General features: G+C 37.3%; 5 protein-coding genes and 2 non-coding genes across 16 annotated transcripts; 5 read left to right on the top strand and 2 right to left on the bottom strand.

Annotated features, from left to right (window-relative positions):
* The first annotated feature begins 72 nt into the window (after nucleotides 1-72).
* Nucleotides 73-1,952, top strand: LOC104749051 (xyloglucan 6-xylosyltransferase 1). Its single transcript, XM_010470624.2, has 2 exons — nucleotides 73-271; nucleotides 381-1,952. Exon 2 carries the CDS (start codon nucleotides 408-410, stop codon nucleotides 1,806-1,808), a length of 1,401 nt encoding a protein of 466 aa, XP_010468926.1. The 5' UTR covers nucleotides 73-271; nucleotides 381-407; the 3' UTR covers nucleotides 1,809-1,952.
* Nucleotides 1,953-2,754: 802 nt separating this feature from the next.
* LOC104749050 (ferritin-like catalase Nec2) lies at nucleotides 2,755-5,090 on the bottom strand. The gene is made up of 3 exons (XM_010470623.3): nucleotides 4,644-5,090; nucleotides 4,333-4,558; nucleotides 2,755-3,331 (listed from the first exon to the last, which is right to left on the bottom strand). Exons 1-3 carry the CDS (start codon nucleotides 4,949-4,951, stop codon nucleotides 2,909-2,911), a joined length of 957 nt encoding a protein of 318 aa, XP_010468925.1. The 5' UTR covers nucleotides 4,952-5,090; the 3' UTR covers nucleotides 2,755-2,908.
* Nucleotides 5,091-5,775: 685 nt separating this feature from the next.
* Nucleotides 5,776-5,846, top strand: TRNAG-CCC (transfer RNA glycine (anticodon CCC)). Its single transcript has one exon. It is a non-coding gene; the product is annotated as a tRNA-Gly (tRNA).
* A 533-nt stretch (nucleotides 5,847-6,379) lies between these two features.
* LOC104753172 (beta-glucosidase 10-like) lies at nucleotides 6,380-9,454 on the top strand. Of its 5 annotated transcripts, none has more exons than XM_087492407.1 (14): nucleotides 6,380-6,517; nucleotides 6,622-6,685; nucleotides 6,799-6,839; nucleotides 6,947-7,022; nucleotides 7,121-7,192; nucleotides 7,309-7,396; nucleotides 7,497-7,588; nucleotides 7,951-8,114; nucleotides 8,198-8,313; nucleotides 8,391-8,617; nucleotides 8,691-8,716; nucleotides 8,805-8,892; nucleotides 8,987-9,077; nucleotides 9,194-9,454. In XM_087492407.1, exons 1-14 carry the CDS (start codon nucleotides 6,380-6,382, stop codon nucleotides 9,432-9,434), a joined length of 1,524 nt encoding a protein of 507 aa, XP_087348533.1. In that variant the 3' UTR covers nucleotides 9,435-9,454. The 5 variants fall into 5 exon arrangements, with proteins under 5 accessions (XP_087348533.1, XP_087348534.1, XP_087348530.1 ...); XM_087492408.1 differs by having other exon boundaries at nucleotides 7,497-7,603; nucleotides 7,972-8,114; XM_087492404.1 differs by having other exon boundaries at nucleotides 6,790-6,839.
* A 654-nt stretch (nucleotides 9,455-10,108) lies between these two features.
* LOC104749048 (beta-glucosidase 8) lies at nucleotides 10,109-12,749 on the top strand. Of its 6 annotated transcripts, none has more exons than XM_010470622.3 (12): nucleotides 10,109-10,307; nucleotides 10,436-10,499; nucleotides 10,597-10,649; nucleotides 10,738-10,813; nucleotides 10,921-10,992; nucleotides 11,077-11,164; nucleotides 11,245-11,491; nucleotides 11,564-11,679; nucleotides 11,752-11,981; nucleotides 12,050-12,157; nucleotides 12,235-12,325; nucleotides 12,452-12,749. In XM_010470622.3, the coding sequence occupies exons 1-12, from the start codon at nucleotides 10,176-10,178 to the stop codon at nucleotides 12,690-12,692; spliced, it is 1,518 nt and encodes a 505-aa protein (XP_010468924.2). In that variant the 5' UTR covers nucleotides 10,109-10,175; the 3' UTR covers nucleotides 12,693-12,749. The 6 variants fall into 6 exon arrangements, with proteins under 6 accessions (XP_010468924.2, XP_019093144.2, XP_087349030.1 ...); XM_019237599.2 differs by having other exon boundaries at nucleotides 10,117-10,307; nucleotides 12,267-12,325; XM_087492906.1 differs by having other exon boundaries at nucleotides 10,136-10,307; nucleotides 10,573-10,649; nucleotides 12,267-12,325.
* A 143-nt stretch (nucleotides 12,750-12,892) lies between these two features.
* Nucleotides 12,893-12,963, top strand: TRNAG-CCC (transfer RNA glycine (anticodon CCC)). Its single transcript has one exon. It is a non-coding gene; the product is annotated as a tRNA-Gly (tRNA).
* Nucleotides 12,964-13,279: 316 nt separating this feature from the next.
* Nucleotides 13,280-15,927, bottom strand: LOC104749047 (autophagy-related protein 18a). The gene is made up of 4 exons (XM_087492926.1): nucleotides 14,848-15,927; nucleotides 13,871-14,078; nucleotides 13,662-13,788; nucleotides 13,280-13,538 (listed from the first exon to the last, which is right to left on the bottom strand). The coding sequence occupies exons 1-4, from the start codon at nucleotides 15,724-15,726 to the stop codon at nucleotides 13,448-13,450; spliced, it is 1,305 nt and encodes a 434-aa protein (XP_087349052.1). The 5' UTR covers nucleotides 15,727-15,927; the 3' UTR covers nucleotides 13,280-13,447.
* Between the last annotated feature and the right edge of the window lie 63 nt (nucleotides 15,928-15,990).

Genomic DNA, 15,990 nt, shown 5'->3' with positions numbered 1-15,990 from the left:
GCTTGGCTTACTACTACTAGTGTGGGAAGAAGATAGATACTATTAGATACGTCGATAGGCACCGATTTTTACGCGTCCAAGACAGGCAGGCATGTTCTGTCTGACATTTTTAAAAATTTATATAATATATACTTGTATTTAGTATTAAATCAATATATTTATTTACTTCCTTAATCCAAATTTCATCTTCATCTTTTCCTTTTTCCTTTTTTTTCTTTTTTTAAGCTTTTAAGAAAAAAAATCTCTTCGTTAATCCCTTTCCATTTACGAGGTAGAAATAAATTCCAAAAACGCGTAATATTACAAATTACAAACACATTATAGATAGATTTCCCTCTAATTCTTTTTTATTTATTTATATGTGTCTGAATCGAGACCAGATCTGTTGAGGAAGAAGAAGATTATATATGATGATAGAGAAGTGTTTAGGAGCGTATCGGTTTAGGAGATTGCAGAGAATCATGCGCCAAGGTAAAGTGACGATTCTTTGTCTCGTCCTCACCGTCATCGTCTTGCGTGGCACTATCGGAGCCGGTAAGTTCGGTACGCCGGAGCAAGACATCGAAGAGATCCGTGAGCATTTCTTCTACACCCGTAAACGCGGCGAGCCTCACCGTGTTCTCGTCGAGGTCTCTTCCAAAACGACGTCGTCGTCGTCCGAAGACGGCAATAATGGTAACAAGAACAACAGCTACGAGACCTTCGACATCAACAAGCTATTCGTCGACGATGAAGACGACAAATCTCAAGACCGGACTAATAATAAACCGTATTCTCTAGGTCCAAAGATCTCTGATTGGGATGAGCAGAGGCTCGATTGGCTCAAACAGAACCCTAGTTTCCCTAATTTCGTGGCGCCAAACAAGCCTAGGGTTCTTCTTGTCACTGGTTCAGCTCCTAAGCCGTGTGAGAATCCTGTGGGTGACCATTACCTTTTGAAATCGATTAAGAACAAAATCGATTACTGTAGGATACACGGGATCGAGATCTTCTACAACATGGCTTTGCTCGACGCTGAGATGGCTGGATTCTGGGCCAAGCTTCCGTTGATTAGGAAACTACTCTTGTCTCATCCTGAGATTGAGTTCTTATGGTGGATGGACAGCGACGCGATGTTCACGGACATGGTGTTCGAGCTTCCCTGGGAGAGGTATAAAGATTACAACTTGGTGATGCACGGTTGGAGCGAGATGGTTTATGACCAGAAGAATTGGATTGGTCTCAACACAGGAAGTTTCTTGCTTAGGAACTCGCAGTGGTCGCTTGATCTTCTTGACGCTTGGGCTCCTATGGGCCCTAAAGGCAAGATCCGAGAAGAAGCGGGTAAAGTCTTGACCCGGGAACTTAAAGACCGACCCGCTTTCGAAGCTGACGATCAGTCCGCCATGGTCTATCTTCTCGCGACGGAGAGAGAGAGATGGGGAGGCAAAGTGTATCTAGAGAGTGGCTATTACTTGCACGGTTACTGGGGGATTTTGGTGGACCGGTACGAGGAGATGATTGAGAATCATAAACCGGGTTTTGGAGACCATCGTTGGCCGCTCGTTACGCATTTCGTCGGGTGTAAACCGTGCGGTAAGTTTGGAGATTACCCGGTTGAACGGTGTCTGCGGCAGATGGATAGAGCGCTTAATTTCGGAGACAATCAGATTCTTCAGATGTATGGTTTCACGCATAAGTCGCTTGGGAGCCGGCGCGTGAAACCCACGCGTAACCAGACGGATAGGCCGCTCGAGGCCAAGGACGAGTTCGGGCTGCTTCATCCGTCGTTTAAAGCTGCCAAGCTTACTACTACTACGACGACGTGAGGATATATTGCTATGTTTAATCCCATTTTTTTTATTTGTTTGTAGTTTTCTTTTAGTTGTTGAGTAAAAATCATTTTAATGAGTTGTCTTCGTTAATTTATTGTAGACTTAAAATTTCATCATAATCATTAGTCACTTTGGGAATGATCTTCTAGCTTTTCTTTTGTAAAGTTAAAATTACTAGAACCTCTTTGGTTCTTGTAGATTTTGTTGTTTATTAACAAATTGTACACTACTTAGGTTTTAGTCGTTGAAAGCCGGAAACATTGTGCTATAATATAATGGAATACTATTAAGTTTTGCTTGAAGTGTGACACATTTTGTTTTCTTCCTTTAGTTTTGTAGTACCTTTAATTCAAAATTCAATAATCTGGGGAGACTTTTTATGAGCTCCCATTGATGTGGAGCAGTGTGTACGGAGCGATCAATAGGGTTATTGGGCCAATCTCTTGTTGACAAACCACTTCAGATGTAATTTCTTTTGGTGAATTATTGCGTATTTATTTAGTTTTTGACTTTGGAGTTCTTTGAACAAAAAAAAGACTTTGGAGTTCTTTAACTTTATTATTATTAAGGGTCATCACGTGAACTCCGTTGTGGAATGCACGATTATTATTATTTTAAAATAAAAAATGAGTCATATGACACAAATCAGTAGAACTACAAGTTTCGTTCACATCAATTACAATGTATTCTTACGTCTCGCGGCGTAATAATGCATACGTGTTATTTACATCCTAATTGTCACTCGAAATTATTGATTACAGTTCATACATTACTGGAAAATCGTGTTATCTTTCCTACTGTCTCATTCATCTCTACTTTGTTTTTCTCAATTTAGCTGATGATCCCACCGAACGATTTAAGAAATTTGCGTTTTTTTTTTCTCTCATCAAATTTGCTTGTGGGGACCCACATGAATAATCTAACACAACTAGAAACAAGGTTTTATAAAAAAAAAATTAAAATTAAACATAGATAGAGTAATAAGATACATGGACTAATCAGTAATCAGTAATCAGTAATCACCACTATCACCTTACCGAGAATAATATTACAACCTTCATCCCGATTTTATTTTATATTGTTGTGTGTATCAATTAAAACACTTTCTCTGAAGAGCATGCAACGCAATCACCATAAGACCCTTCATCAAGAAACATCCTAGCGATCCTCCCGTTGGCACCACACGGCCAAAACCCGCCTGGCCGGTGTTCATCTCCGGTGCCGTACATAACCCTGAGGATCTCTTGCGGTGTCCGGTCATAAGAGATAGAGTAAGCATCTGCAGAGAGGATGTTGCTGGTGGTGCGATTCTCCGCACCTAGCCACAGCGGCACGCACAAGCCTTCGTCCTTGATCCCGCACATACCAAGCTCGTTACGGAGGATAGATATCTCGTTGGTCAGCTCAGCCACCGTGACTCCGCCGTATTCCTCCACCGTCTCGTATTGTCTCTCATACAGGAGCGTCCTTATCACTCCGTCTTGACCCGATTCTACCCCCAATAGACCCGCCACAAGCTGTATACAATAAAACCTCTATAAATTAATAATATTGGGACCAAGACATTTTATTAATTTATAGTGATATTAATTTATCTATAAATTAATAATTATTAATTTACACTGTAAATTAATAATTATTAATTTATAGATATATTTTTAATTGTTTATTTTTTTTTTAAATTATGAATTGGAACAATTATAGCAAAATAAGATTAAACTTTCGGATGTTATAAATTTTATGGTTTAGGAATTGAACTTGTAATATTTAAAAAGCATTATTGACAATAAATTACAAATACTATAAACAAATTGACTTATACACATGACATACATAAATTCAAATTTATGAATAATAATAATATTAATTCTCATATTTTAATAATCTGTCTAATTATCAAATTGTAAATGATGCATATCTAAAAATTAAAACTTTAAAATTTAATTATTTGTATGACATGTTATAAAATATTTTAGAGATATCATTATAGTTTGAAAATACAACATTACAAATGTTCTATAGAAATGAGTTTTAGGAGAAACATACACTATTATATCAGTATATATATATATATAAATTTACATGATTATTAATTTATGATATTATTGGGACCATATTTTACATTGAGATTTCAAAAAAATTATTATCTTATTATCTTATCGAATATTGTTAATTTTTACACTGGCCCGACTTGGGACCAGCAAAATTTATTAATTTATAGTGATTATTAATTTATAGAGTATTAATTTATAGAGGTTTTACTGTATATAAATAACAACGATTACTAGCTATTATATTGCTATAGCGTAATTATTATATATGAATTTAATGTATAGATTTTTTGCTAGAATAACGTATATGTACTAGCAAATTATTCAACTCACTTGTAATCAAAGTGAAACCGATAACGTCGTGCATATAATACATGTATTATTTGGATATAGCCCTCTGTATATACATGTGCTTGTAACAAAAACATGTATACAAACATGTAGAATACTTAAGCATAGTTGATTACCCGTTTGATATTGAAGTATAAAAGGTAAGGGATGGTTCCGACGTAACCGGTTAGGCCAACATAAGGGATATAGTATGAAGCTAAGAGATAGTTGATTGAGTTGGCATAAGGGTCGAACCGTGGGTTAGATCTCCGTCCAACCGCTCTGTCCATAAACTCCGCGAAATTCTCTCTACTCAGATTCAACAACGGACGCGGAATTCCTCCCGCCATATCCGCGATCGCCCTTCATTAATACCAACAATTTTTTATATTTTAACGATCTCATGATGCATAACAATCAAGGAAATTCGAGTTTGATCGTGTTTTACCTAAGATGACCGATTTCTTGATAACCAAACTCCTCGATGATTCGATTAGTTATAGGATCAAGATTTGCTTTCTTTGCCCCTTCCGGGGGTGGTCCTCCTTGAGCAAGCGTCGCGTTAAACACATCGAGTCCTTTTCCGGTAGACCCTTTTAAGAAGAACTCGGCCTCTGTGAACTCCAAGTTCATTGCGAAATGGACTTGATCAACATCGCTCGCTGATATATTCCCCGAGCAGCTAAGATAGCTGGAGTTAACCAGACTTGCGTCTATTGCAATAAGCAAGACTACAACGAGAGAGGGATTTAACATATTTTTTCCTTTTCTTTCTTTATTAGTTTATGTCTTCATAAGCATGTACGCAAGAACTTTGCAATTTATATGATATATATATCGGGTTGTACGTAGTCTTCTTTTCTTAAGTACAATACTTTTATTTAATAATTATGTTGGTTAGAATTGAATTGTTTAGGACCCTATACGTGAACACTAAGTTCTTTTTTGTAATACGTGAGTACTAAGTTAATAGCTTATTTTGGTATCAATGGCATATTAATAACAAGTTTTTCGAAATCGCTAACTACCATATATAACATTTGTCATTGCGTGAGATAATTAGCATGATTTGCCTGAATGGAAATATATGTTATTATCACACGTTAATATATATAGATCCACTTGTTACATTATAGTTCTGTACCCTCAACCGATCCAAGTAGGTGTACGTGAATGGAAGATAGGGTTAAAAAAGAAAAAGACGTGGTAACTTAATATGACTTAATGAAAATATGGATACCTAAACTAAAATGTTGAGATAGTTAAAAAAAAAGAAGAAGTATAGATCGTTGCATGGTCAAGGAAAATTACAACCGTTGGTCAAGAAAGTAAAATGAAGAGCGTGGTCATTTGTAAGTTGTACCAACCGATTTACGAATCTAAAACTAGCTCAAATTAAAATTTATATATAGTTTTTGTCACCTACAGACTACAGTATTATTCTTCTATCTTGGTTGTCGTATTTTCGAACGAAGCGTTCACAAAGGTTACTGCGTGTCCGATGGTCGTAGGCCTTATGAAGGCCCAATATAAGAAAATACAGGAGTGAAATACGCATATTTGATAGTCTGGTTAAGAAAGCGCATCTGGTGTAGTGGTATCATAGTACCCTCCCACGGTACTGACCAGGGTTCGATTCCCTGGATGCGCATATATTTTACTTTTTCTTCACATTTAGTACACAAATGAAACAAGACGTAACTATTACTCCACCCACTATTCTCTTTCTAATTTAGTACACACATGTCACGGTCGTAGAAGCAAAATATTCTCCAAATGTAAAATTTAACTAAAGTTAGCATATCTTATTTGTTCAGCAAAACACAAATGAATTTAGCTCGAACCGAATGGGGGGAAACAAATCTTAATTTACCAATTAAATTGTTTTCAAAAATCCATTTTTAACATTTAGGGCTGGCAAATTTACTAATTAACAGAAACATGGAAATGCAGGTCGGTCACATCACGAACAAGAATCATGTCACTATGGGATATGGTCTTCTTCCACATAGATCGCTTTTTTTTTTCCACGAGTGGAAGAAGGAATAGAAAAGATTGGTCACTCGTTTACTTAATCGTCTGCATGTCTCCACAAAAAAATCGACAAAACCCATCAATTATTTTATTCATTTGGCATATTTGCCTTCACTTAAATCTTTCGACTAGAAGTGGGAAATAAGAAATATGAAACCTTTTTCTCTGTTTTTTAGTTTTCTAGTAGTGGCCATCGTTTTGGCAACAACAAGCTACAGTATTGATGCCTTCACCAGAAACGATTTTCCAGAGGATTTCCTATCCGGAGCCGCCACTTCTGCTTATCAGGTTCCACTCTGCTTCTATGTTCTTCATATATGTTAAATGTGTTTTGTCTATCTATCATAACATAGAGCATTTTTTATGTTGGGGAATTTAAATTATGGAAATAGTGGGAAGGAGCTGTTGATGAAGATGGAAGAACTCCTAGCGTCTGGGATACTTTCACCCACTCTCGTAAGCTTTTTTTCTTTTTCTTTTCTTCCTGTTTTAATATGTACGTATGACTACCTTCTTTTGTTTGTTTGTTTTGATTCTTGTCAACAAACATCACATTTTAGATAGTAGAGATAATGGAGACATAGCATGTGATGGTTATCACAAATATAAGGTCTCTCTCTCACTCACTCTTCTTTGCCGTTTACGTTTCAAAGAAGTTCTTGTAAAATCTCTGGCTCTGTATTTCTCAAATTCGATGAGTTATTGTGTTTTGTGCAGGAAGATGTTAAGCTCATGGCAGATATGGGCTTAGAAGCATTCAGATTCTCTATCTCCTGGTCAAGACTTATACCTAGTTAATGACTCTTCCTTGTTTCTTTGTTTGCAAGTAACTAACAAGATTGTTTCAGACCTCTTAAACCCCCTTTTTTTTTTTGTTGCGTACTTTTCCAGATGGAAGAGGACCCATTAACCAAAAAGGTCTATTGTTTTACAAGAACTTCATCAAAGAATTACGAAATCATGGTGAGCTTTTTATGTCTACATACTTTATTTTCCTTCTGTCTTTATACTTGATCCCAACTAAAGCCAATTCAATATATATCTTCTAAAAGGTTTCTTTTTGACAAAACTATTAACAGGAATCGAGCCACACGTTACACTTTACCACTATGATCTTCCTCGGTCTCTTGAAGATGAGTACGGAGGATGGATCAACCGAAAAATCAAGTAAAGTATCAAAGAAGACTCTGATCTAACAAAGTCACCTTTAAAGATATATATGAACATTTAAATAAATAAAAAATGTTGTTTATTTCTGATATTGCAGAGAAGACTTCACTGCTTTTGCAGATGTTTGCTTCAGAGAGTTTGGGGAGGATGTGAAGTTATGGACTACAATCAACGAAGCTACGATATTCGCCATTTGTGTTAGGGGTGGATTTCAACCCAACAACATGTCCAGTCTAGAAAAGGCCCAAGGAAATTAATAGGTCGAGCAGGGTATTTTGATCTTTTCAGATGACGAACCGACACAAGAATCTATAAATAGTGAATGTACAGCGTACGGTGAGAGGACACGAAAAACGGGGAAGGAATTCGTACAAGAGAACAGGTTCTCGCAGTACCGATTCGACGAGCTCTCAGCTTGATAATTGTTTCCTTCTCGTCGTTTTATAGCTCGTAGTTATTAATTGTAGCCCGACTTATTCATATATAAAAGAGAACTTCGATCCTCCAAACACCGAACTAAAACTCTCTAATTGTACCGATTTGGACATCAACAATTTGTTCTTATGGCGAAGGAATCTCGCCGCCTGGACATTGTTCTCCTAACAAATACATCAATTGCTCTACTGGAAATTCTTCTACAGAACCATATATTGCAGGCCATAACATGTTGCTAGCTCATGCCTCCGCTTCCAAGTTGTATAAACTAAAGTACAAGGTATACATAGATATCTCTTCTTCGCTCTTAAAGCCTTACCCTTATTCTTCCGTATGAACATAGTTCATCATATGATGGTGCAGAGTAAGGAGAGAGGATCCGTAGGCTTTAGTATATTTGCATTCGGGTTATCTCCTGATACAAACTCCAAGGACGATGAAATCGCAACTCAAAGAGCTAAAGCTTTCCTCTTTGGCTGGTGTGAATTATATAAGCTTTCTTTGTTTTAGTAACTTGAGGACAAAATCTGAAAGACTAGATTGATATATAATTCAGGATGTTGAAGCCTTTGGTATTTGGGGACTATCCGGATGAAATGAAGAGAACCTTGGGGTTGAGGTTACCTGTTTTCTCAGAGGAAGAGTCGGAGCAAGTGAAAGGATCATCTGACTTTATTGGAATTATTCACTACATAACATTCTACGTCACAAACCAACCGGCACCTTCTATCTTTCCCAGCATGAACGATGGCTTCTTTAAAGACATGGGCGCATATTTGATCCGTAAGCTTAGGTTTCTTTCATCATCAAAATCATCAAACTCTTTTTAACTGATAACTCTTCTTTCTTTGGACAGCCATTGGGAACTTTTCATTTTCCGAGGTATATATATACATATAGTTATGCCAAAAACTCTTGTTTGATCTTCATGAAACATGAAATTTTCCTTACTCAATTGCTTTTCTTGAAGTGGGAGGCTATTCCATGGGGTCTTGAAGGTGTACTTGAGTATCTAAAGCAGAGCTATAACAATCCTCCGATCTACATTCTTGAAAATGGTAACACTTCGTTCTGTTTTGTCTTCTTGCTCTGTTCTGTCTGTTTGAAAGCACACCATTTTCTTCTTAATTAAGATTATTCTAATCACACCAGGTAAACCGATGATACACGACTCGATGCTACAGGACACACCAAGAGTTGTATACATTCAAGCTTACATCGGTGTTGTGCTCAACGCCGTCAAGTATGATTCTCCTTCTTCATCTTTTAGTCCTTATATTAGCATTGAAGTGGTCAAATATCACAATATAACGTTAGTTTTAGTTAAAATATAACAAATCAATATTTTTGTCTGATCAGGAATGGATCGGACACGAGAGGTTACTTTGTAATGTCGATGATTGACGTATATGAGTTAATGGCTGGATATAGAACCAGCTTCGGAATGTACTATGTGAATTTCAGCGATCCTGGTCGCAACAGATCTCCAAAACTCTCTGCTTCTTGGTACACTGCTTTTCTCAATGGTACAATTGATGTTGCTTCTCAAGATAGTATGATTCAGTTGCAGAGAAACCTCTCAGGCTTTTCTTCACTGTAATTAATGTATCTATTCTATGAGAAACAGTTAAGTGAGTTGGCAAATGGTTTTTTATAAGATTTGGATATGAAATGATATGTAAAACAGAATATTCTGCGCCTCGTAACGTATAAAGCTCATTTGGTGTAAAATTCAAGTTAACTAGCATTTTTGTTCCCAAAAAATAAAGATAAATAAATCACTAGAACAGTTAAAATCTAAATATTCGGTCACACCAAGTAGAATTTGATTCTCTTGTTTTTTTTGTTGGAACTTAGAATGGTTCACTGTCTCGTGACTCTCGTCTTAACCAATTCTAACGCAAAGATGTACCATGGTCCATGAGGTCATACTCCACTCACTCTTCTTCTTTCAATATGGCACATACAATGCAACTATCTTGGAAAAAAAAAAACAAAATAATTCAAAATAATTTCCAAATGTAAAATTTAGCTAAATTGGCATTTTGCTTCGTAAATTACAATGAATATTACCCATTTTAGCATGAACCGAAAAGGTAAAAAATCTTATACTTCACTAATTTGTTTTTTCCCGAAATTTCTTTTTTAAACTACAAACATATATTGGCAAATTTAAAAATGGAATACATTTGGTAAATTTATAACGGAAATATTATACTTCACCCAAAAAAAAGAGAAGAAGATATTTTGCTATATATGTAGATAGGGTCACTCAATGGTCCAAGATAACCCCTTTTTCAATTAAATTAAAGACAGACATACTAAAAGAAGAAAATAAAAAATGAAACCTTTATCTCTGTTTTTTGGTTTTCTTCTGGCCATAGTTTTGGCAACAAGCTACAATATTGATGCCTTCACCAGAAACGATTTTCCAGAGGATTTTCTCTTCGGAGCAGCCACTTCTGCTTATCAGGTTCGACTCTGCAGCTACATCAATGCCGCCAATTTGTCTTGTCTTTTTTTCTTTTTCTTTTTTATTGTTTTGTCTACCAATTGAGTTTTTTTTTTTTTTTTTTTTATACTGGGAAATTTTGGAAATAGTGGGAAGGAGCTGCTGATGAAGAGGGAAGAAGTCCTAGCGTCTGGGATACAACCTCCCACTGTTGTAATTGTTTAGATTAGTTTTTAAATTCTGAGTCCATTATTTGGCGTTTATATATATATATATATATGAGCAGACCCCTTCTTTGAAACAATTGCAGATGATGGAGGTATTGGAGGAGATATAGCATGTGATGGGTATCACAAATACAAGGTTTCTCTTTTATATTCTTTGTTGTTTACTTGTCAAAGAAGTTATCAGCTCTGTTTTTCCAAATTCGATGTTTTTGTGACTTTTGCAGGAGGATGTTAAGCTGATGGCAGATATGGGCTTACAAGCATTCAGATTCTCTATCTCTTGGTCAAGACTTATACCTAGTTAATGCCTCTTCCTTGTTTCTTTGTTTGCTAGTAACTAACGAGATTGTTTCTGACCTCTTAAAACCCTTTTTTTTTTTTTTTTTTTTTGCTGCGTACTTTTCCAGATGGAAGAGGACCCATTAACCCAAAAGGTCTATTGTTTTACAAGAACTTCATCAAAGAACTACGAAATCATGGTGAGGCTTTTTTACTTGATCCCCAACTAAAGCCAATTCAGTATAGCTTCTAGCTAAGATAATTTTTGACAAAACTATTAACAGGAATCGAGCCACACGCTACACTTTACCACTATGATCTTCCTCAGTCTCTTGAAGATGAGTACGGAGGATGGATCAACCGCAAAATCATGTAAAGTATCAAAGAAGATTCTGATCTAACAAAGTCACTTTTTTAAAGTTAAAAAATATTGTTTATTTGTTATATTGCAGAGAAGACTTCACTGCTTTTGCAGATGTTTGCTTCAGAGAGTTTGGGGAGGATGTGAAGCTATGGACTACAATCAACGAAGCTACAATATTCGCCATTGCTTATTATGGCCAAGGAAGAAGGTTTGGACATTGTACTCCTCCTACCAATTGCTCTACCGGAAATTCTTGTATGGATACATATATTGCAGGCCATAACATTTTGCTAGCTCATGCCTCCGCTTCCAATTTGTATAAACTAAAGTACAAGGTATACCTATTTTTATCTTTTTCGCTCTTAAAATCCTTAACCCGTATAAACACAGTTCAAATGATGGTGCAGAGGAAGCAAAGAGGATTCATAGGCCTTAGTATGTTTGCATTGGGGTTATCTCCTTACACAAACTCCAAGGAAGATGAAACCGCAACTGAAAGAGCTAAAGCTTTCCTCTTTGGGTGGTGAGGAATTAAGCTTTCTTTGTTTTAATAACTTGAGGACAAAATCTGAAAGACTAAGTTGATAAAATTCAGGATGTTGAAGCCTTTGGTATTTGGGGACTATCCGGATGAAATGAAGAGAACCTTGGGGTCGAGGTTACCGGTTTTCTCAGAGGAAGAGTCGGAGCAAGTGAAAGGATCATCTGACTTTATTGGAATTATTCACTACATAACAGTCTACGTCACAAACCAACCGGCACCTTCTATCTTTCCTAGCAGTACTAACGAAGCCTTCTTTGCAGACATTGGCGCATATATTATCTGTAAGCATAGTTTTATTTTCATCATCTTGGAAACTCTTTTTAGCTGATAAAAATTCTTCTTTGGACAGCCGCTGGGAATTATTCACTATTTGATGCCACTCCATGGGGTCTCGAAGGTGTTCTCGAGTATATAAAGCAGAGCTATAACAATCCTCCAATCTACATTCTTGAAAATGGTAACACTTCATTCTATTTTGTCTTCTTGCTCTGTTTTTGTCTTCTTGAAATCACACTTTTTTGTTCCTTAAAATAGGTAGACCCATGAAACACGATTCTATGCTACAGGACACACCAAGAGTTGAATACATTCAAGCTTACATTGGTGCTGTGCTCAACGCCATCAAGTACTATTATCCTTCTTTATCTTTTAGTTCATCATATTAGCATTGATTGTTTTAGTGGTCTGATGTCCCACTTCAATAATGGTTTACTTGACACACTGTTTCTGAAAACAATTTCTGACTGATCAGGAATGGATCAGACACGAGAGGTTACTTCGTATGGTCGATGTTGGATTTGTATGAGATAGATGGTGGATACAAGCTGAGCTTCGGAATGTACTATGTGAATTTCAGCGATCCTGGTCTCAAGAGGTCTCCAAAGCTCTCTGCTTCTTGGTACGCTAGTTTTCTCAATGGTACGATTGATGTTGTTTCTCAAGATATTACTACTCAGTTGCAAAGCAACTTCTCTGGTTCTTCTTCTCTGTAATGTTATGATTTGGTTTAATTATCCATTATAAGGAAAAAAACCCAGTGAATTTTCAAATGGTGTATCTTGTGAATCTGGATTCTAGAATTAGTTAAACAAATAAAACACTTGAACACAGTCACCAAGACTGGGCACAAAGCTCTATTGCTCCAAAATTTAACGTCAGCCAAAATCAATATTATGCGCCTATCATCTTAGAAGCGCATCTGGTGTAGTGGTATCATAGTACCCTCCCACGGTACTGACCAGGGTTCGATTCCCTGGATGCGCATTCTTCTCGTTTAGTTTTACAATTTTTGTTTTTTTGGATAAATAATAGACAACTCTTTTATATGAATGTTTGAATTCTAGCAATATACTTAGGGACTACATTCAAAGGCTAATTCTCTAGCAGTTTTGTTTGAGTTTAGTTATATGGAATTTTATCCTTTCGGTTTGGATACTAAAGTGCAAATATGTCACTAGGAAACCTCCTACTGTATTATAGTTTTTTGGATTTTTAACTAATATCGAATAGGACATCAGGTTCAGGTAGGTAACGTACGTACTCAAATCTTCCCAGTTTGCTGGGGGAAGACACAAATGGATGAGGCTTGAATAAGTTTTGGTTAGCGATCAAACGTTTTTACAAATTATAAGACCCCATTGATTATTATTATACAAACAAACTATACATTACACCATCGTAGCACCAAATCTCACTACTGAAGTAGTAGAGAGATTACATAAAAGGGACAAAAGAGAATAAAAGTTTTCTAGAAAACAGAAGGCGGTTTCAGGCAGTTGTGATACTCAAGCTGAGTCATTTCCCCGCCGTTCACCGGATCAAACTGGCATCTGTAGAAGCTGTTTGTAAACAACAAAGAACCCAAGTCCGGTCAAATCAAATATGCAATACACAGAGACCAAATAATAAAGAATTCAAGATTCCTCTAAACTCAACTGCATTTACAAGCATTTTTTGCTTACCTCCCATCCATGCCAAGAATAACAACTGTGTTCTTCTGATGACCAAAGGCGGCTATGTACTGAGTCCCTTCAACCAACCGGAACTGAGCCACCGACCACTCCGAGCTGAAATACTTTGGCAACACTCCTTATCGAGCAAAAGAGTCATGGTTACTCAACCAATGTGCTAAGTAATGAAAGCAACAGACTTTTGGGTTTGCAGTATTTACCTTTGAATAATGAAAGAGACGAAGATGGAGATGAATTAGAGCGAGTAAGTTCAGATGCAACACGTGATGTCTCTTTCACTTGAGCTCCAGAATTGACTTTGAGACCGAAAACATGGACGGTTCCTTTGTCACTTGAGACAGCTAACCACTCCGCATTTGAAGAGAAGGCCAAACTATAGATCTCCGCTCTATCTGCACCTCTTCTAACCTGTACAGTCACATCATCATGTTCGCATTATTGTTCCATGGACTCCAAAATCATATGGCATTGTTATAAGGATCACAAACAGAATTGAGATTTCCTAAAAATAAGAATCACAAAATCTCATAGCTTATACATGATGAGTGATTCCAACATCCTGATAAAGATGAATGCATAAAGAGTTTTTTTTCTACGGAGGAATTGATGCAAAACGACTTAATTCAGTGACTCCAATGAAAGGATATAAGAATCTGTGCAGCATAAGGAACAAGATCAGCCGCAACATAAACCACCACATGTTTTGTAATAACTATTACTTGCTGAAGGGTTTAATCAAGAAACTAGTAATGTTTTGATACTATAAACAGGTTCATCTCACTAAGAGAAAGATGCCTCCTTTTCAACATGTTTCACCCTCAGCAATCTATCAAGAGTAGTGTACCATCTAAATTTGGGACTTGAGGTTAAAAACGAAAGAAATCCACTGAGAAGAAAACGCTAAATCGACCACTATCATAATAAACACACGTATCCAACAATAGCAAGTAAACCAACTCGTAACAGTCACCCTAGAACATATATACGAACTTCTCTGCATCTTTCAGCTAATAATAGAAACTATGAAATGAGATCATAAAAATCCAGTCCTACCCAACTTTGCATACTTCATAATCAGAATCAGAAACCACTAGTCAGTGACTAAACCAGCAACAAATTTGGCAAGAAAACCAAAAAAAAGAAAGGATTTTGATGAATGAAAAGCGTAATACGGTACCTCTTGCCGCAAGGTGCCATCAATGGTATTGAACACCCGAACCAGAGTACCCTTGGAGCTAGCTGTGGCCAACAAATGTCCATCCTGAGTGAGAGCGAAGCAAGCTATTCTAGAATCATGAGCCATGATGAACTTGGTGCGTTTAGAAGCATAATGCTCGATCCGAACTTGGCCTTTCTGCAAACCTGGACAGACCAAAACCATAGAACCAATACCCTGAGAAACAGCACACAAGCCCTTAGGATTTGCAATGGTCTCAATCTGATGCATCAGCTTAAGGTCAGAGAAGTTGTAAACAAAAATCTTCTGCTCCAGAACGACAATAATACGATCCCTCCTGAGCCGGACCGATCGAACATCGGACCTGAAAGAGAGTTCTCCGATACATCGGCCCTGGTGATCATCCCAAATCATGACCTTGTTAGGAGGATACTGAGGATCAGGACCACCGCCTACGAGTGCTAAGATATTGCATCTGAAAAGCATCTCAACGACGGCAACACCACCGCCACGATCGAAATCACGGCGAAAAATCTCGCGAAAGGGATCGCAGTTAAGGATCCGGAAGCCACGATCGGTGCCAACAGCGAAGCAAGCATGGTCCTGGTTAAAGGAGAGGTGAAGCACGGACGGAGGAGGCGTCACCGGTAAATTGGGCGTAGGGGGAGAGATAGGAGGACCAGTAACGGCGTGGTTGCGATTGGGAATCGGATCAGAATTAAGATTAGGGTCGTCGGAGGAGTTGAGACTCATGGAGGAGAAGGAATCGAGAGACTCGGTGTCGTCTACACGATCGCGGTGAGAGGGAAGAGTAGAATCGGAAGATGTGGAATCGGGGTTAGGGTTGGGATTGGGCCAGGAGGAGGAGACGGTGGCCATGGAAGACGGAAATAGAAGGAATCGTAAGAGAGAAAGAGGAAGAAGAAACGTGAAGAGGGAGGAATAGGAAGAAGAAGAAGACTTGGTGCTTTGCTTGTTGCCGTCGTATCTTTCCTTGAGGCGGCTACTCCGACCTTCTTTATTTAACCAACAAACAAAAATTGGATAAAATCCAAATTTTTACGGGAAAATTTTCTAACTGAATCTTTTAACAGTTCATTAATTTTAATTTTATTTGTGAATAGCACCAAATTATTAGATTCT

Source organism: Camelina sativa, chromosome 16 (assembly GCF_030686135.1).
Source record: "Camelina sativa cultivar CO46 ecotype springtype chromosome 16, ASM3068613v1".
Classification (NCBI taxonomy): Eukaryota; Viridiplantae; Streptophyta; class Magnoliopsida; order Brassicales; family Brassicaceae; genus Camelina; species Camelina sativa.
Note: the sequence above shows the minus strand (reverse complement) of the source record. Positions and strands in the feature narration are given on the sequence as shown.